Consider the following 21,682-nt stretch of genomic DNA (forward strand, 5'->3'; position numbering starts at 1 on the left):
TTTTATTATTTTATACATGTGGCAGTCCATTGTTATATGATTTTTTAATTTTCAGTGTCTATGGCCATATTCACGATATTTGCATGTAATGGTATTAATAAATTCGCTCATACAAAGTGATTGACATAGCGCTCCCATATTTTCTTTTGCGTATTCTGTTTCCGTATAGGCTTGGAGCCTATTAGGGAAGTTGCTGGTCTTCACTTCTAGGTTTGAACCTAGCGCCCATAACATACGTTTTTTTCAGTTTCGCAACAGCTGGAGACCCAAGATGACATCCGACATCAGACATTGCACACACCTTGGTCCACATCATGAATAGTGCTACTAAGCTTTAATAGTTTTCATTGTTGCAGACATATAAAAGGATGGAGAGGGGACAACACATGTATTAATATTATTATGTATTATTCATTTAGGAAAAAAAACGCATCCCAAAAATATTTTGCCTTGTGAGCATTTCTAAGAAAACATATGTACACTGACTCATCAGATTACTTCTAACTACATACTACTTAGAGAGTGAAAAATACATTTTTAACACTAACCACATTGGCATAGTTCTTCTTTAAAGGGAATTTCCTCATGACAGTTGCTCCGCCTCTTAGGACATTCTGCCCATAGTCTTCAAGGTGTAATACTTGGAATCTGCATTTATTGAATCTGTCTTATCCAACATTCCAAATGTTCTGTACAAGCTTAAGGAAAAATCCAAGATTGTCTCAATTTGGGGTTTTTGTAAACACCGTTGGGGGTTACCGCAATGCCTTCCTGAGTTGTTTTTTTCTTGCTTTTTTCCCCCCAACTAAACAAAATCAGAATTGCAATGCATGAAGTGATTACTGAAGTTTATGTTATGCATTGCTTGTTCTCATTGTTCTGTAACCCACAGCAATCATCACACAAATACTTTTCTGTTACATTAGAAACGTTTGGCTAGTACCCTCTTCTACCTGCCCACACGAAATCCACTAAGTGGGGTTGGATCAGCAGAAAATGTAAAGTCGAAAAATAATTTCTTTTTTAGGTTGGTAAATATTTTAACTATAGCAATCGCTGGTGATGCTCAGTCATTGAAAAGGTGGCGAGCCGCCCCTGCTTTCCCACTTCTATTTTATAATTGGCGTTGATCGAAATGTCAACCAAAGCTACTTTTTCCAGAGAGCAGTGAACAAACGTAAGTGTATTGATGCAGTAGTTCTCCAAGGAGCTGTGGACACTGGAATGAATGACTGCTTAGGATATAGGACAAAACGTAGTGGCACTGAAAGGAACAGCTGATTAGTTCACTTGGAGTTGATGTGTTTTTAGCGTAAAACAACCTTAGTCCGGATAACACGTAAAGCCGCGCAGTAGGGAATCGCTTCAAGTTGGATATATTCATACTTACCAACTTTTTGTAGTTGGTGTCCGGGAGCCTCATGTAGGAAGTGGGCGTGCGGGGGGCGAGGCTCCGAAAATCGCGTCATTTTGGACCCGCCTCCTGTGACTTAATGACGCAAACGCGTCATTTTGCAGCGGGTGCGGAGCCAGAAATTCTCAACATTTTGGACCTAATTATGCCCACTTCACTAGGAAGTGGGCAGATGCGGGAGATTGACATACTCTCCCGGGAGTCCGTGAGACTCACCTGAAATGCTGGAGTCTCCAGGACATTCCGGAAGAGTTGGCAGGTATAGATATATTAACTAGACCTCATATCAAAGTCTTTTGTATGCAATGATTAAGAGGTCTATTTATGAAAGTGCAAAGAGCCCTATTGCATACCTCCCAACTGTACTTATTTCAGAGGGGCAGTCCTGTTTTTAGAACTCCCTCCCGCCCGGGAAAATGGGGGGGAGTGAGATATGTAATGGTCCAATGGACAGCCTAGGGCGTGCCACACCACCATTGTGACTGTGCCACACCCACTTTCCTGCTGTCGGTGACTGACATGTTGGGTGGTGTTTTCACTGCCAGTAGGGCTCGTTATCACATTGATTGTCCTATACATAAAAGGGGCTACCGGAACAAAAACATAAAATGCTTTATTTTTAGACTCTAAAGCCTAATCCTGGGTACACACCTATGTGATCATGCTTCAGATGCAATTTCTCTAATGATTTCACCAACAATTGAAAGTCCCCATGAGCATGATGCTTCACGTGTACACACCTACACGATTTACCTTCAGTTCTGTGATCTTCAGCTTTTATAACCATCTGCTGAGAAGATTGTGACTCCGTGCACACGCTACAGATATCTGTCTATGCTGCTGCAATATGTTTGAGGAACTATCGGCAGAAGTATTGGACAGACCGTCGTGAGTGTGTCCACACTTACACATTTGCCTGACATCATTCCAATGTTGAGTTTGGTTTTTAGGAAGGGTAGAAAACCAATTCAACAGATGTGTTTCGTTATTATAAATCATGATCATGGGAGCGTGCCCAATAATTGCATAGCTGTGTACCCAGCTTAACTCTGCCTATGCCTGGCCTGGCTCACACATGTGGACAACTATGGAGACTAGCCAGACAAAGTGGAAAGCTAACTGCTCTGGGCTGGTATTGTCAGGGCAGCTGTTCTTTTCTAGAAATGTGGACAATACATTTTTAGTCTGTTGAGGTGTGTGTGCGCATGTCTGAACAAAATAAAGTGCATCTTATAAGAAATCTAAAGTTGGCTCTCATGTTGCGATCCCGTTGACAGCCTTTGAGCCACGCAACTGGTTCTTGGTTCAATTTGGCTTGGTATTTCCACTGTTAACATCGGTGTTTTACTGCAAACTTTTAGAGTGGAGTTCTTTAGTATTTTTTAGATTTGGGGAAGTATATTTAGATGTTATTCCTTCATTGCCTGTCTGCCTAACTTAGAAGGAATATTGTCAGTTACAATAATACCAAATCTGTATCTATTTTCAATCAAATCACCAACTTTTGAAAAAACTACATTTTATCTTGTTAAGATGCCTGAAAGGCTTTACTTCCAGTCAGAGATGGAGGAACCCTTGTTCAGAGTCCCTGCTCTAAATAGAGCGGGTATCGGAAAAAGTATAGTATAGGCACATGCAAGGAAATGCCCCCCCCATCCCACATACAGCTGGATCTGTGCCGTTTGGCCATCCACATGTGCTTGCTCGTTCAGTCTTTTGGCAGTGGTTGCCAACTGCAGTTTGCATGAACAGCATTAGACATAGATGTATTCTTACTGTGCTAATTTATTTTAGTTTTGAATGTAAAAATCCAATTGGAACAAGGCATGTATTTACTTATTACAGTTTATATAAAGCTATCCTATTACATAGCACTGTACAGAAAATATTGAATCATTCACAACAATCCTTACCCCCATTGAAGCTTAGTCTGAATTTTCTACCACATACATTTTTATTAGCAGCCAATTAACCGATCGGTATGTTTATGGAGGAACTGGAGCACTGACGGAAACCGTGTGGAGTTTTCATGTTCTCCCACTGTTGCTGCCACGTCCGGACAGCCACATGCCTTTACCCCTGCCATTGATAAATGTGCCCACCCTACCCCTGCTTTGGTGATTCAGTACAGACATATCTTCATGGTGCATGAGAATTTAAATGTGCTCTCAACAGTGGAAAAAAAATGTGTAGTATAAAAAATATATATTTAAAAAAAACCCCAAAAAACAATTATTGGCATGTGCAGCTACCATCAACACCGTGACCACAAGAGGTGGCCAGAGATGTTACGTTAACATCCGTACAAGCCCCCACAGCAGGAACATATTCCTGAATGTAAGCATTGATTTAAAATGAGCACGATGGCTCAGTGGTTAGCTCTTCTGCCTCACAGCACTGGGATCATAAGTTCGATTCCCGACCATGACCTTTTCTGTGTGGAGTTTGTATGTTCTCCCCGTGTTTGTGTGGGTTTCCTCCGGGTGCTCCGGTTTCCTCCCACACTCCAAAAACATACTGGTAGCTTGATTGGCTGCTTTCAAAATTGACCATAGTCTCTCTCTGTCTGTGTGTGTGTTAGGGAATTTAGACTGTAAGCTCCAATGGGGCAGGAACTGATGTGAGTGAGTTCGCTGTACAGCGCTGCGGAATTAGTGGCACTATATATATATATATATATATATAAATGATGATGATGATGATGATGATGACGATGAGTGTGTTATGCAATATTCTTTTATACGTGGTTGGTGTACATATTTGAACTTCCCATAAAAAAAGAGTATTAAAAAATTAAGAAATGATTCATTTGGAATGAGATAAATATATATATATATATATATATATATATATATATATATATATATATATATCACAGTATATGATTTCTATATTTGCTATCCACTGATTGCAAAGAAATGTGTGTGCGTACACATATAAAGCCATATTTGACCATCCTGCTACCATAAGTAATCAAACTTGAATATTCTTCAACCATGAGCGAATATTTCCTTAGTTAGGGGTGGACCGAACCAGCCTACTGTCTGAATGATCAACGTATATATATCACCTTATTTGTCCCTAACACTGGCATAAATCTTTGGATTAGTACCGTGCACACTGTAAAAGATAATAAATATTGATGTGTTTAAACCAACAGTGCAGGTTTTCCGGATCACATGTGACATAATTAGGACCACCTGTGGATCTGTTACAATGTGTCAGTCAGTAATGATTACACCTGTGCTCCAGCAAGGAGATATGGAAAACCTGCACTGTTGGGGAGCCCTGAGGACTGGGTTTGAGAAACACTGTGTTAAACATTCTATCTACCACCAATGAAACAACCACAAATAAAATCTCGAAGGAAAAAAAAAACATTTTATAAACAGATGTTAAGAGTTTTGCTGTCCCCCAATTCCTGCTGCCTGGGACAACTGCCTCATTACTGGACCACCCCTGGCTTCTGTATATAAACAAGCATTAAAGTAGATTCTCTTTTATCGCTTATGTAAGAGAACACATGAGAAAACAGGGGGGTACTTCAGATGCCACAGTAATTAGTATGGTCTTGTGTCTGGTTTAGTCCAACATGTTGATGTTGGAGAGATCTATATTTATCATATACCTCCGTCAGGCTAATTATGCATTCATTTTGCTAGACCCTTTCAGCATGTGTAACCCATCACGTACCATTCAACACCACAGGATTAAAACCACAGACAGACTTTTGGAAAGACTTGGTTTTCACACAGACGGGCTAGCGTTAGTGATATATGGAGAATCGCACAGTGCTGTTTACATAAGGGAACGTTAGAGCAGCAAATCTTGCTGAGTTGGTGACAAAGCGAATATTTTGTGTCCAGTTTAGTGATCTCTTAAAAAAACCTAAAAAAAAAACCTTGCATTTCTGAGTGGGAGATATCAATATTTATACGCCTCTAAGGAAAATCTGAGATTATGCAGACATAGCTGGAGCTTTGCAGGAAAGTTACAGAGGCAATTAAAGCAGTAATTTATGCTTATGGTAATATTTATGTAATTAATAGAAAATTAATTTTATTTACAAAAAAAATGAAGTATTTCAGGGTAGCCCACAGCATGATCTGTGGACATTAAGGCGTTGACATATTCCACTAAAGAACATTCTGTATTAAGATTGTGCTTAGCTGAACTGCCCAGCACTGCATTATATAATGATTTTTTTGCCTTGGTGTTTGAAAGTGTTAGAGGACTATATTATTATAGGTATTTTGTAGTCGATTAAATTTGTTATTTTTAAGATAAATACAGTTTGAAGTATATTGAAGCACTGGCTTCTAAAGCAGTGGTCGGCCACAAACTGTTTTCCTAGACTTAATTTCTGCGATTGCAAACGAGGGCGGCATTGAAATGGAGCGGGGGGTATTTCAGTCACAACGTGGTGTGATGAGGTATGTGTTAGAAGCTCTACTGTAATAGGCCACAAATTTATTTTCACTGCTATTATTTCCTATTCACACTAGGCTAATCTGTGTGCAACAGGAATCTGGGTTCTGGAAATAGATTTGTCGTGTGTTAAAGTGAACCCATTTTCTCCAACCATGATGGAGGCGGCCATTTTGTGAAACGAACCATTGTTCATGCAAATACAGTCTGCTTACTATAAGTTTCGAACCATTCCCCTCATTAATTTCAATGTTTACATTTTTCTCTTAAAGTACTGTTTGTTTGAAGCCTCATTTAAGGGAACATTGGGACAAACTTAATTAAGTTTGTACATCTGAATGTTGTCTTATATTGGTAGTCGTGCACATGAAAATGTACTCTCTCATATAAAGTATATCCAGTAGGTGCAAAAGGCGTCCCATTGAAGGTATACACCAAAATCAAATCTTCTGTCCAGCGAAGCAAGTGTAAAACTAAGGTAATTTTGCAGACAGGCTCTTATAAAATTAGTAACTCGCAGGGCCGGACAGTGAGGGCAATCTTGGGCTCTGGCGCTGCCACTTATTGGTCCACCCAGCTGCTCGCACAGACCCCTAGGAAGCTATTGGTCCATGCAGTTAATTTTCCCAGGCTTCAATGGGCTCAGATGAAGTTGTGAGTGGATTGCCCATTTTTTTTTTTCTTTTCTTTTTTTTTTCATCAATCGTTTTTGGCATCAACATACTTTTTTCTCCATAGTTTTATATATGTTTTGTAATATTTTTTCTCTGTTGGTGGAACTGAAAGCCCAAACTTATCTTACAGCTACACTGCGCATGTGTGAACCGCCTAGCTGCGTCACACATTCGCATATCTGCTGAGACTAGCCCGGCAAAGCAGTAAGTGGTCTTACTGCTCTTGACCAAAATCCTTCTGCTGCCCCTGCGATATTTAATCTATAAGTTGTTGTCTGTAATTGGTTTGTTTGTTTTTTAATCACTGTATTGCCACACAATGATTAGGCCCAAACTATCGTATCTCATAAATATCTTATACTTTGGACTTAGCACTCCTAGGGCCTGATTCATTAAGGATCTTAACTTGAGAAACTTCTTATTTCAGTCTCCTGGACGAAACCATGTTACAATGCAAGGGGTGCAAATTAGTATTCTGTTTTGCACATAAGTTAAATACTGACTGTTTTTTCATGTAGCACACAAATACTTGATAGCTTATTTGTACACTGAAATTTAAAGTTGATATTTGTGTGCTACATGAAAAAACAGTCAGTATTTAACTTATGTGCAAAACAGAAAGCTAATTTGCACCCCTTGCATTGTAACATGGTTTTGTCCAGGAGACTGAAATAAGAAGTTTCTCAAGTTAAGATCCTTAATGAATCAGGCCCCTGGTCATCATTTTCAATTATCTGCGAACAATATTCCACAGTTGATTAAGAAAGTAACATCTTCCATTGCCATTCACAAGCTCTTTCCACAATTACTATACTTTATGCAAATGCTGTCATTTATATTCACTAAACAAGACATCAAGACTCTTAGTAAAGCTTTTAAGAATCATTTGGTATAATGAATAACCAAGAGCGTAATTATTGTGATTACAGCAATCACTTGATCTTGGATGAGTCAATCTCCCAAATATTAGGAAATATAATTTGGCAGCAAATTTTATATACACTATTGAATGGATAAACAACATAAATGCATTATTCCTCATAGTCCTTCTTCAGTCCTGACATACACATTGACATACATACTTCATGCTGCTCCTACTTAACTCCCAGACACGATTAGCGATAGTGCCTTATTGTGCCACCTTCAGGGCACGGAGACTGGTACCATCCAAACTAAAGCTTTCCTTGTCTTATTCTTTATTTCTACCCTTGACTTCCATCCCAGGCTTACAAGAAGACTGTTCATATAGCATTTTCCAAGCATGGAGCAATCAAAGGTTGTATCTTGCTTGTCTGCCACAGGCAACGTACTTTAGAGGGTATACTGCAGTGTTAAAGCTTGCACACTAGATATGCTATAGATCTAGATGGTACCCAATGGAGGTAACTTTTTCCACACTTAGTGCCTGATGCATTAAGGAACGTAAATCCTATTATGTGCCGTATTTTGTATAAAATTGCTTTGCGCATGCTCCTAAACGGACTATTCGCCCGTGAAGGCAAGTGCATGCAATTCATCTTCGAAATTTAGTCCATCACATTTATTTCATATGGACTGGATTGAAAACAAGCTACAATAAAGGAACTTTGAGAATGTTTTAATGTTTGGTCACTCTATATATATATATATATATATATATATATATATATATATATATATATATATATATATATATATATATATATATATTTATTATATACTCGCACACTACTTTCACATACAAGAACTATTGAAGAGTGTTTTCAGCTTGTCATGGTACAATTCAGAAATATTGTCAGACAGAACTGCCCTATAAGTCTGTGATATAAGTTCAATAAGTTTGGTTTTGCTTCTTTTACCATTGACCATTTTCAAACCATGAGATCAACCTGGATCAACAGTTTATTTTGTTTTATTTATTTGCAGAGGATTGGGTAGAGACATTATACAGTTTATTGTTATAATTTTACTATATATTTATAGTGAAATATGTTACATTTTGTTTATATTCACATACGTTACACACTTCAGGGCCGTCTTTCCCATTGGGCACAATGGGCAGGTGCCCGGGGGCCCTGCAGCCCAGGGGGGCCCGTCGGAGGCAGCAAAAAAAAAAAAAAACCTGTGGAAAAAAAAAAAAAGACAATACTTACCTTGCGGTCAGCTGGCGATCCGGCTCCCTCCATGGTCTCCTCCTCCGTGCGGCGCTCGCAGTGCATGTCGGGCGTGACGTCATCACGCCCGCCCGACATCCATTGCGGAGCGCGACGGAGGAGGAGACCATGGAGGGAGCCGGATCGCCAGCTGACCGCAGGGTAAGTATTGTCTTTTTTTTTTTTCACAGGTTTTTTTTTTTTTTTTTTTGCTGCCTCCGACGGGCCCTCCTGGGCTGCAGGGCCCATATATATAATCATTTATTTGTTTTTTGTTATATATAGGGGCCCCGGTGCACTGCTGTGCCCGGGGGCCCAAGATGTTCTTAAGAGGGCCCTGACACACTTTAGTAGGCAGGGCAAAATAGAATTTATCTCATGGGCTGGATTGATAAGGATGGAGTACCCCATTGCATAAAATATTACTTGATAACTTTTTTTTTTCTCTTTTCTCTCCCGGCATGGAGTTGATGTGCAATTATGGAAAGGGACGGGTGATCGATGATTTCGTTATTTGGTCCCGCCACTCACTATGCAATGACTCAATCACGTCATTTTGCGGTGGGCGTAAGGGCCAAAATGACGAATCACAATATGTAGGCCACCATCCTGCCCACTTCAATAGGGTGGGCAGGATGCGGGAGAGAAGACTGCTCTAATGGGAGTTCGGGAGACCTCCCTGAAATTCCCGGAATTTTCAGGAGATTCCAGAGAGTGGACAAGTATTCTTAAACAGGGATACATTAGGAAACTGAAAGAAATAAATCCTAGATGTGGACATTTTGTCTAGTTTCTGTTGTCCACAATTAGTATGTGTCTGCACAGAACCGCTCCATGCAGGTCATGCTCCTAGGTAAGTGCTGTGATGAATACTTATGTACACACTTACAAACCATGTACATGTCCCTGTTTTCTCTGCTTTCTGTATTAGGCTAAGGAATCCTTTGTGAGTCTGATCTCGGGGGCAAACGCAGTATTTCTATAGGTGGTTTCCGAATGCTTGATTTTGGAACAAAGCAAAAAAAAACAAACCTGAAGCTGTAGACCCGAAACAGACTTTTTTTGCAGTTAAATATACCACAGTGTAGTCCAATCCATTCCACTTTTGTTGATTTACATATCAAGCTCTTTTACACGGCACTAAATGTACTACACCGACACTACGCATTCCACATGATTGAGTCCAAGCTCCACCACTGCTCAGTCGCTGCAGATTCTAGGCGCTGAAGGCTGATTGGCTGAGGAGTTACAACTACTTCCTCTCTGTGTGAACTCCAACAAACAATCAGAGGTAACAACGGAGAAGAACCTGCAGCATTACAAGTTCTCTGTACAGCGCTGCGGAATTAGTGGCACTATATAAATTGATGATTATTATTATTACCAATTATTTTAAAAGAATGGCATCAGGGCTGGGAGAAAGAAGTGGAAAGGACAACTCATGGACATTTGCCAAATCCAAGTAAGAGTCATGGTGGGGCTACGTGGATCTCTGGCCTGGTCTACCACTTTCAATTAATAACCATATTAGAAGTCTCCTTTGAGTTCAATGACCTGTTCTTGTTTTTTATTTGGTCATGAAACTGCTTAGTAACTTCTAACATCCTTATTATTTATGGTAGGGGGAACATTATCCCATATAATAGGTATAACAGCATAATAATTCATCAGACTTAAGGGGCATCAAAATATTTGGACCTATTTACTAAAATTACTATTGTGGAGATGAGTGGATTTTTTACGCTGCTTATTGCAGCAGTAACAATTGCTCTTCGCGGCAGTTTTTGTTACTTTATTGCTGTGGTGTTTGAGCAATAGTCTGCTGCCGCAATGAAATACATCCAGAGAGAGAGAGAAGTTGCATGGGGAGAATTGACCTGTTCTACTTAAAGAAGTTACTACAGGCGATATTATATAAGGCAAAGCAAATGCAAGTCTCCTTAAGCTGGTGAAAAAGCCTATTTTCACAGTCAATTGGGCATTCACCCTTTGACAAATCGTCCCCATAATCTCATATAACAGAAAAACAGTTTTAAGCAGTTTAAAATAACAGCAATTATACAGCTGGTGGAGTTTCTTTAGGTGTCTTAAGATAATTGTATAATGACAAATGCAGTTGAAGCTCACAGTACATGATATACAATGCTCATGCCAGATTTTCAGGAAATGTTTGCAGAAAGCAGATCATATGACAATTTATTAATACCACATGACTTTTAGAGTAATTATTATAAAGAACAAAACCTGATGGATACCTCTTTGGCGTCACACACAGATTTTTCCGTGTATACAAATAATAAAGTATTTTTCTAATTCTGCAACAAACCTTTAGACATATTAATGGAACCTCTGTGTTCCATTAATATGTAACAGTCAAGATACAGAAAACTGCATGTAAGACCACATGCAAACCCAACGGAACAGTGCCCTGCGTCTACTTTAGTGCCAGGTGCACATATGTTAACACTAATGTGTGTGGAAAGATTGTGTCTTTTGTGGAAACCTTTTTAATTGTTGTGGCTGATGGGTAGCTCTGGAAGGAGTTGGATATACGGCAAAATAGTCGCAATTATGTACCTAAGCAGCCAAATCATTCTTTGAGATTTTATAGGTACATGATATAAAGCACACACATACTACTTCTTACATAAACCAATGTATTAAAATTCATGCAATTAAAAATATTTGACTCTTAAAATAAAAGCAAACCAATGGGCCCGCTTAGGAGTGGAATGTACGCCGTATTCAGAGATGACGATGCGTTCAGGTCTGAACGAGTAGCAGATAGCAGCAGCAGCTGTTTATATAGCGCCACTAATTCCGCAGCGCTGTACAGAGAACTCGCTCACTTCAGTCCCTGCCCCAGTGGAGCTTACAGTCTAAATTCCCTAACACACACACAGAAGAGATGTTCGCTTGACAGCAGACACACCCCTCAGGCTCTCCAGGTGGTGTGAAACTAAAAGCCCCCAGCAATAGCTTGAAGGATATGTTGGGACTTGTGGTTTTAAAACTTCTAGAAAGCCACAGGTTGGCAAAGTCTACGCTACGCAGCCGGGTGTATTTCTTACTCTGAATCGGGCTCAATCTCTCTATGCTTCCCTGAGAAGGTCAAACAGGCAGTGGTATGATGACCATATGTGGTCCTTTGCCCTGACAACTAGGTGGGTGTAGGCAAATAGAAGACCAGAGCCCCCCTGGACAACTTGGGTGTTTAACACACGTTTCTACCATGTGGAGCAGACACTGATGTTGTAACGTGGTGCAGGACAAAGTTACTATGAAATTGGGAGTCAGGCCATCTCTGTTCATATGATGTAAAACTTTATTTATACACCTCTTCCTCCAGCACATATTAACAATGATTCTAATCACAGTCTCTCCAGCTCCTCCAGTATAGTCTGTTAGCAGATGTAAAACGCACTTAAATATCAGGTTACATACCGGATGTTGCTCCTACAGCTGGGAGCAGTAGTTCCACAGACAGACACAGGGTTCTCAGCTTCTACAACATAAACATAAACCATTCCCAATATCCAGGGACCCTCCAGCTTATATCCAATTCCCTCAGTGGAGAATTCCAAGATGTTCATCACACAACTATCCCAGTATCCAGGGACTTTATTTTCTATTGGTAGCCGTGCTGACTTAATACGCAACCCCCCCCCCCCCCCTCACAGTATGGGGGCAAGTTACAATCCCTCTTTTATCTCTCTCCCCCATCACCACTTTACAAGAGGGCTCTTTACGGGGATTGTTTGCTTACAGTGACCCCTTGTCACACGCTCACCCCACATAGAAAACCTGTGACAGCTGGGCAGCTCCTTCAAGAGGCTCTGACCCTCTTTAACAATTTCATTACTTGTGGCAGCTGCCATGCACCCACTCCTCTCTTCTCGGGGTACCCCTGATGGTTGGGATCTCAATCTGCTGATCTCCTCCTTATACCCCTGGCTGCTGGTTTTAGTGAAAGGGCTCCTAATTTGGGGATGCACCCTCTGATGCCTTCCAACCTTATTTGTCTTTGTATTGTTTTTTCTTTAGACCCCTATTGAGGTCACTAACTTGTGGCCTTGCGGCATCCACCACACAACCCTCTTACCAGACCACAATCCTACCATACCGTATCCTGGTGCGCACTCCTTCTCGTAGCAAGGGAAGCCTAAATCTTTAATAGATTCAGGATCCCCTGTCATGGCCCTATTGCACCCCTCATGGAGACTTGGCTGTCCGCATCACCGTCCACCTCCACCTGCACTGCCACATTGCCCTCCCGGTGACCTCTCCTGCCATGACCCGGATGTGAGCGTTACCATAGTAATGCCAGGTGCAGACTGTGTAGACTTGATGCTTCTTCTTCTGCATATCTCATGCTTTGAAGTGACAGTAATAAATCTATAATGATGGAGTAGAGCCCAGGTGCTCAAACTCTGTCCTCAAGGGTGATCAACAGGTCATGTTTTCAGGGTTTCTGTATGTAGATAATTACTGACCCAGAAAAATTGATTAACTAACCAGTGCATGTTCATAGAAAACCTGAAAACAATCCTGGCCTCTAAGCAGGGGAGGGCTGGCAAATTGTAGCCCGGAGGGCAAGACTTGACCTATCAGGAACATTTTAAAGAGAAAAAAATGCAGGTGACCCAGCCCAAGGTAGCCCACTATGGGACCGGCCCAGGGGGGCAGATGTGCCCCAGCCCAGCCTGCCCCGCCTCTAAGCATGGAGAATGATTACGGTGAGCAGGGCTAACTATGTGTGTCAGAGATCAGCTGACTACGGTTTGAACAGTCAGCTGACTCTTATCGCCTAGTATTGGGTGGTCAGCTGACATCTGACAGTCCCGCTCAGTTAAAATTTTCTAGCAGCCTGGATTCCATGAGAATTCACCACAGCAGAAGGACCACTAGTGGGTAAGGATCGGACAAATGGTGGGTTTCATTTAGTTGGGGGCAATGTGGGTTAGCTAAAAATATATTTGAGATTGGATTTCCCATTTAATAAATATATGTATACTCATGCTCCTCTCTATACATATATACAGACATACATTTTTATACTGTATAATTCCCTGCATATGAAGAAGGTGGTGTATTTAAAACCCCCACTGGCTACTTGAATACCACATGAAATAATTTATTTGAATCAATATTTGCATTATTACGAAGAAATAAAACCAAACATATGTATATATACTTTTGTGTGATAGACAAGAAGAAAACACGCAAGAAATGCTGTTAGTTTTGGCTACCTTACATGTGATTTTGGCATTGGATAGAAATGACTGCCTTGCAAGTGAACCAGCCCAAAACAAACACTCGCTGCTGAGATTGTAATTGCTTGAAGATCACATCTTATGTAAAATATTCACAACCTCAAAAAGGCATCATAAAGTATCCGGAAATTCTTTGCCACCTTGGGGAGACCAGGGGATTTGCTGTCAAACCCATGGAATTCAAGTTCTTGGTTTAAAAAGAAAAAAAAAAAATTGTTCACAAACCGTGACCAGTCATCTTGGGGTGTCTTCACTTCACAGAAATATCACAGGGCTTTATTTCCAAAAAATGTTCGTTTGGGCAGTCAAAGTCTTTAATAAGCAGCATAATGTTATATAAATATCCAAAAGGAGGAGAAATAGTGACTTTACAGCAAGATGGACCAGTGCAAGTCCTGAGACAAAGAAAAGAACTGGAATAATTTATCCGCACCATGACCTCCTGAAAATGGCTTCATATTCTGAGAGTGATATGTACAGTGCTCTTGGTGTATGGTTTGCTGAATATATGCACAGGTTAGCCAGCAATTAGGCTGGAACTCTGCTCACATTGTTCCCTGAAGTTGCAGAAGTTTTCTACAAACTTTATTTAAATTATTGTTTCACCTTTCTCCTCTCCAGCACATATCACTTAGTTGCTACATGTTGGCTTTATCTCACAGTTGACTCGCTTCATATCTAATTACTGGTTGTCTCATTACAACAACTGACCATGGTAATTGTTAATTTCACTGGTTGTAGTGCCCATCTTGACGCAGAAGCTAACTCTCTCTCTTGGTGGAGTGGTCTCTCTCTTTCTCTCTGCTCTATCTAATCTGTAGCAATCACTAGTCTGGCTCCCATGTGCTTCTGCCACAGCTGCATACAGGAAAACGGGCAATAAAGTACTGGGGTTACTTGATTCGCTTGCAGGTCGGGACACTGGCATTCTGCTCTGCCCTCTCGTTGCTGCTTATCCACTTGAATCCTCTGCAAACTTCTGGGATGTCACCATATGTGATCTCAGGGACACTCAAATCAGGACACGATCATGCTCAGCTGACTCAGACCAACCGTCCCGTTCTTGTGGACGGCTTGGGTGTCACTTGGAAATCTTTCTCTCAGCTGCAGCCCAAACACATTTTAATGCCGTCTCTACATGTCCAACCTATTGTCGCCCACATTTGCATGGCACTGGGGCGTAGCATTCACTCATACTTATCTGCAGGCTTTACAGGATACAAGGACCATCAACAAGTTCAATATGGTCAAGAGGAACTGGAAGAGTTTTGGGTGGCTGAGATGATAAATCTAACCATGGCTGGTAATGAAAAGAGTTAATAATATGTTCAATCTGGAGATGTTCATTTGAAGCCTTTCTGGGTTTTATTATGGTACATCAATCGGCTCATCAAATTACTCTCCCTCTCTCTCTCTCTATAACTCTTTGAGTCTGCTTTTATTATTTGCAAAGGGGTTGTATATCAACATGGGGAACAGATTACTCCATATCAAAGATAAAAAAGCAAGGAGAACATTATACTGGAGCCAGACAATTTATCACCAAAAGAGTAAAAATGTCACTGGAATAATCAAAATTATAACACGCAAAAACAAGCAGTAAAGTAGTATGTAAAAAGTATAGACATGTCGACTGTAAACTTCCAACCTTGCTACGGTGCTAGGTGCCCTCTTTCTGCAGCGGGCTTGTTTCCAAATCTAGTCTAGTGTAATTTGAAGAGCTGTGAGAGCAGTGAGTAACACCATGAAGGGGTTGACTTGAGAAGTCTGCGAGTCAGTCTCATGTAGAGGCGCACATGATATGAAGTTTGCTGCAAGAACAATTTAAACAGTTTATATAATACTAGCAGCCAATTGCAATTAGTGCTGAATTTCTCATCAACACCTGAACTGCAATAAGTGTGAATATTTATATATTACATAATTATTACAAATATGTAATAAATGTGTATGTGTGTGTATATGTGTGTGTATATATATATATATATATATATATATATATATATATATATATATATATATATATATATATATATATATTATCATCCTCACCATTCATTTATATAGCGCCACTGATTCCGCAGCGCTGTACAGAGAACTCACTCACATCAGTCCCTGCCCCATTGGATATTACAGTTTAAATTCCCTAATATAGACACACACACACACACACACACACACACACACACACACACACACACACACACACACACACACACACACAGGCACAGGCACAGACAGACAGAGAGGGAGACAGACAACAGACAGAGAGGGAGAGACTAGGATCAATTTTGTTTGCAACCAATTAACCTACTAGTATGTTTTTGGAATGTGGGAGGAAACCGGAACACCCAGAGGAAACCCAGGCAAACACAGGGAGAACATACAAACTCCACACAGATAAGGCCATGGTTGGGAATTGAACTCATGACCCCAGTGCTGTAAGGCAGAAGTGCTAACCACTTAATATAATATAATATTATGGTCGACGTGGAAATTTAAAGGTAGCGGTATGAAAAATGGAATGGGAAAGTAAGTGAATAGAATTTGATAGTGTTGCAATAAAGACTGAAGGAGCAGTGGCGGTATGTCATGCCGCCACTAACACTACTTCGACCACTGTATGTATGTTTATATAATAATGTATATATTATAAAGATTTCACTGATTTTCACTTTAAGTCACCAGTAGTATTGTTCAGTTAACCACATGAACCTCTAAAAGTTCCCAATAGCCTATTGTGGCTTTATATTGCATTGTGTGACATGCAGTCCTGTTATAACCTATTCTTTTTTTTTACAGGTGCAGTGTCATACTTATACTGGATATTGCTGGTGTGTTACTCCTGACGGTAAACCTGTCAGTGGTTCTTCTGTGCAGAACAAAACTCCTATATGTTCAGGTATGGAAGAAACCTAAAATAATTACAGAGGTGTACATCATGTTGATTAAAATAAGGTTAGCCATGTTGCACAGCCATAATACAATACAAACACTTATTCAGAATGGAGCACCTACCATCCAGCTACCCAGCAACCGGCTCATTAAGGATTGTGTATAGTATAAAAAAAGTAACGGTAGGTTTCCTGAAAACTGATAAATTGCACAGATCCACCAAAACTTATTTTTATCAATAGCAGTAATGTTGTTTTAATCATGTACAATTCCAATTTGTCAAAGAAAATTCTAATTATGTCCACCAATAAGCAGATTACTTTTTTTTTTACTTTACATTAAATTGTCTCCTTGCCAACAGTCTTCTTGGAGCAGTTGTCAACTTCACCCCTTACAGTATCATCATCATCAACGTCACCTTTTATTTATATAGCGCCACTAATTCTGCAGCGCTGTACAGAGAACTCGCTCACATCAGTTCCTGCCCCATTGGGGCTTACTGTCTAAATTCCCTAATATACACAGAGAGAGAGAGAGAGAGAGAGAGAGAGAGACTAGGGTCAATTTGTTATCAGCCAATTAACCTACCAGTATGTTTTTGGAGTGTGTGAGGAAACCGGAGCACCCAGAGGACACCCACATAAACACAGGGAGAACATACAAACTCCACACAGATAAGGCCATGGTCGGGAATTGAACTCATGACCCCAATGCTGTATGGCAGAAGTGCTAACCACTTAGCCACAAACTGACATGTGAGACAGTCAGCCACAACAGTAAGGAAAGTAGCAGTACTTCCGCTTGTACCTTAGAGAGTGTTGTACAGAGAGAGCTGAGCTGGAAATCCAACAGATCTGCAGCTAGGTGGACATCTTAACACTGTCAATCTTCCAGCCACTTGTTACCTCAGAAATTCATTTGCTTAGAACCTCTATCAGGTCAAATGTTTTTATTGATGTTGTTAGATTTAGACCTTACTTTTGTGTCTGAATGACTTAGGTAGTATAACCTGCTAATTTGATTGGTTATAATTTCTATGATTTGGGCTATTTCACTTTGGCTGCTTTAGACCTAATTGGCTGCAAACTTCGGCATGTATGGCCCCAAAGTGCCCGGCAATAATACTGGTGGTCTAATTTATCCAATCCCTTAATCCTGGAGTCAAGGGTCGCATCTGGCTGTGTATGAGCACCACAAGTGTCTGTCAAACCTATTTCTAAATAACTCAATAATGTGTCCCTCTAACTGTCTTCTCCCAATTACTATTGCAAGCCACAAACATGGCCCTAGTGCAAATTTGCAGGATTTGTTTCAATTTTGCTAAATATACTTAGTAACATAGTTGATGAGGTTGAAAACAGACACCAGTATATCAACTTCAACCTATTTGGATCTCCTGTGATCTCTCACTTATAATTAACCAAATGGGCAGATTGCCTATATGGCAGTTGGGCCAATGACCAGATTGCATAGGGGCCGTAAGAGCTTACTGTGATCAGATTTTTGGCGGTGCCTATTTTATTTTTTTCTTGTTTTGGGGCCATATATCTGCCTATGATGGGTCAATCTGCCATTATCAACAGTGGTATTTTTGTGTGTTTGGCCAGCAAAAGCCTACCTCTCAATCTCCAGAGATGTGTCTAATCCTCATATTGTATTGTGATAATGAAATGTGGCCCAAATGGATTCCATTGTTGTGGGTAAAAGCTTTAAAGTGTTATCAGATATATTTATAAAGCAGTGACAATAATTTGGTAACCCATGTTCTTTACAATGAAGAGCGGTCTGCTTAGAAATACATAACATATGACAGGGTGAGCACAGTACTGGAATATTAACGAGCCAGTAGCTTCTTTTAAAAATGCACATCCATTGGCATCAATAGAAATGACTACCGAAAGTCGGGCATCAGCAATTATTTTCTAGGTGCATCGGCCACCCCATTCTTAAGATTTATCCAGCCCTGACATATGGCACTACTTTTAAACTGGATATACTTATACAGTATATAACAATCATCATCACCATTTATTTATATAGCGCCACTAATTCCGCAGCGCTGTACAGAGAACTCATTCACATCAGTCCCTGCCCCATTGGAGCTTACAGTCTAAATTTCCTAACACACACACACACACACACACACACACACACACACACACACACACACACACAGAGACATAGAGAGAGACTAGGGTCAATTTGATAGCAGCCAATTAACCTACCAGTATGTTTTTGGAGTGTGCGAGGAAACCAGAGCACCCGGATGAATCCCACGCAAACACGGGGAGAACATACAAACTCCACACAGATAAGGCCATGGTCGGAAATTGAACTCGTGACCCCAGTGCTGTGAGGCAGAAGTGCTATCCACTCAGCCACTGTTGATATTTAACATTCCATTTCTTTTCTTTTTTTTATTGAAGGTTCAGTTACTGATAAGCCATCCAGCCAGGGTAACTCGGGCAGAAAAGGTGAGTGAAGTTCTATGATGTCCTGTGGATTTGTCCTATCAATCCACAGTGCTGGCACATCTGTCTGTCTCTATCTTATACATGATCATTTTATAATTACAGTTAGAGAACAGTGCAGTCACAACACTTGTATGATAATAGTATCAACATAATAATAATAATAATAAGAAGAAGAAGAAGAATTCAGGTCATCTCAAGAGTTCTGTTCTTTGTACAAACCCTCCCTGATGACCACTTTGTGTTGTTAAGTGGCCATAGAACTTTGTGATTTAACAGTACGATAAATATAACCTTTTTTGAATTTAAAACCAACCCGAATACGCAGGCTAAACATCCTTCTATAGTTTTTAAAATTTGATTCGGCACGCACCACACCATAAAGCTCCTGATTTGAACCTTTTTTGCTTAAAGCAACTGTATGTATTATTTCCAATTGTTAGAGTCAAGAGCTTGTTTAGAGATGAATCTGCTTTAGGCATTGTCAGGGAATCTTTGTTACCATACGTGCTCATGATCCTAATCAAACTCCTCCACCTCCATTATGTTGTTTCATCATTACGTTGTAAAGCAATTAAGAAAAAAAAAAAAGAGGAAACATACTCTTAGATACTCCCTGAACGTTGCAGCCCTAGGCATGGGCCCAATTTGGTTATGTGATAATTATAGATGTGATTGGAATTAAGATGTCCAGTATCTTTAATTGAATAGATAAACAAGTCAAATATGCAATTTTTATTATAGACTGTGTATTAGTGAGTTAGTGTTGTCCCATTATAGAATGCAATATAGCACAATACCAATTTGTTTTAAGAAAATCACCTACATGATATAATTTTCATATGCTCCAAAAAAATTTTTTTTCTTTAAGTCCAAGGACCTACATGTTTAAGCAGAGCAAAGAAAATAAGTGACTGTTCTCTCGGACAAACCATGTTACAATGCAAGGGGTGCAAATTAGTTTATTATTTTGCACATAGGTTAAATACTGGCTGTTTTTTCATCTAGCACACAAATACTTGATAGATTTATTTTTACACTGTAATTTACAGTTGATCTAGGACATGCCCTACCCCAAATATAAATCTGCCATCACATTTGCAATTTACCTCCCCCTCCAATGCGACATGGTTTTACCCAGGTGCAGAGTTACTCCTTTTTTATGCTTTGCTCTCCTTAATGACGCAGGCCCCAAGAGCATAAATTCTGTCCAACTGATGTTATGGTTGGATAATTGAAAAGATAGCTACACATATCCAGCGAGATATATGAAAAATAGTGTACAAGTCTTACAATAATTATTGCATTGGTCATTAATGTAAAGGATAAAAGAAAGTAGAGTGTCCCTTAAAGTATTTTATTTAAAAAGTTTATGTGAGATTCATGGACAACAATATTTTGCTGCCAACTCTAACAGGCATAGGATTATTACTGTAACCAAAATACCACAAAATTCTGTCATCATTTTATCTTTTGCCATGGCAATTGTATGCCTTTTTCATGTAGGATGTTCCCCAAGGTTGTCAGACAGTAAGCGATGTCGTCATGTGATACCACTTGCAGCCATTTCTAATGTTTTGATCCTGTCCTAAATGTAGTCCCAAGGTTAGATGCACTAAGGGTCATTTATAGAAGTGCTCAAGCACAGTGCAAATGCTGCTTTCTGGCGCCCTGCATCTACTTTTGTGTAAATGCACCAATTTTAATGGGAAAGTGCATGGATTTGTGGGCCAAGGTGGTGACTTTGGTGCAAAAGTTAGCGCCACTTGATGGGAGGAGCTGGATGGATCTGGGTGTACTAAAAACAGATTAGGCCATGAATATACCTACTTTTAACTGAAGTGGAAAAAAAACAAATTTCATTTTGTAGGACATGATTATTTAAATGAGCTGGCAGGAGTGGAGGTGACGCAGGTTGGGAGACATTCTCCGTTTTACAGGTGGGCGCACAGCCGTTTCCTCACTGCAAAATTGCTTGAATTCTCTGCTTGATTAGAGGTGCTGGAAGCTCAACCTCTTCCCTATACCTTTAACACAACGCATTTCGCACCTTCAGTTAGCATTCTTACAAAGAAAAGTTAAACTTTAGGTGCATGCTGACCATTGTTATAAAATCAGACAGTGATGTTCCCATATCACTTATAATTATGTTAAGACTTAAATGAGGCTAAAGTTTAAATAATTAAGAAGATAGTCCTAAAGTGAAAGTACATTGAACTTTATCATCATCATCATTTATTTATATAGCGCCAACATATTTTGTAGCGCTTTACAATTAGGGACAAACATAGTAAACTAATAAACAAACTGGGTAAAACAGACAAAGAGGTGAGAAGGCCCTGCTCGCAAGCTTACAATCTATTGGACAATGAGAGTTTGACACATGAGGTTAAGT

At 40.0% G+C, this 21,682-nt stretch overlaps 1 protein-coding gene across 4 annotated transcripts in view; it reads left to right on the forward strand.

Annotated features, from left to right (window-relative positions):
- Positions 1–21,682, forward strand: part of SMOC1 (SPARC related modular calcium binding 1) — a 159,214-nt gene that overhangs the window by 71,620 nt on the left and 65,912 nt on the right. For all 4 annotated transcript variants that reach the window (XM_075192636.1, XM_075192637.1, XM_075192640.1 and 1 more), the window contains exons 4-5: positions 16,724–16,823; positions 19,243–19,290. In XM_075192636.1, the coding sequence (XP_075048737.1) occupies positions 16,724–16,823; positions 19,243–19,290 (148 nt within the window). The remainder of the gene's footprint in view (positions 1–16,723; positions 16,824–19,242; positions 19,291–21,682) is intronic.

The sequence above is a fragment of the Mixophyes fleayi genome, chromosome 12, assembly GCF_038048845.1.
Source record: "Mixophyes fleayi isolate aMixFle1 chromosome 12, aMixFle1.hap1, whole genome shotgun sequence".
Classification (NCBI taxonomy): Eukaryota; Metazoa; Chordata; class Amphibia; order Anura; family Limnodynastidae; genus Mixophyes; species Mixophyes fleayi.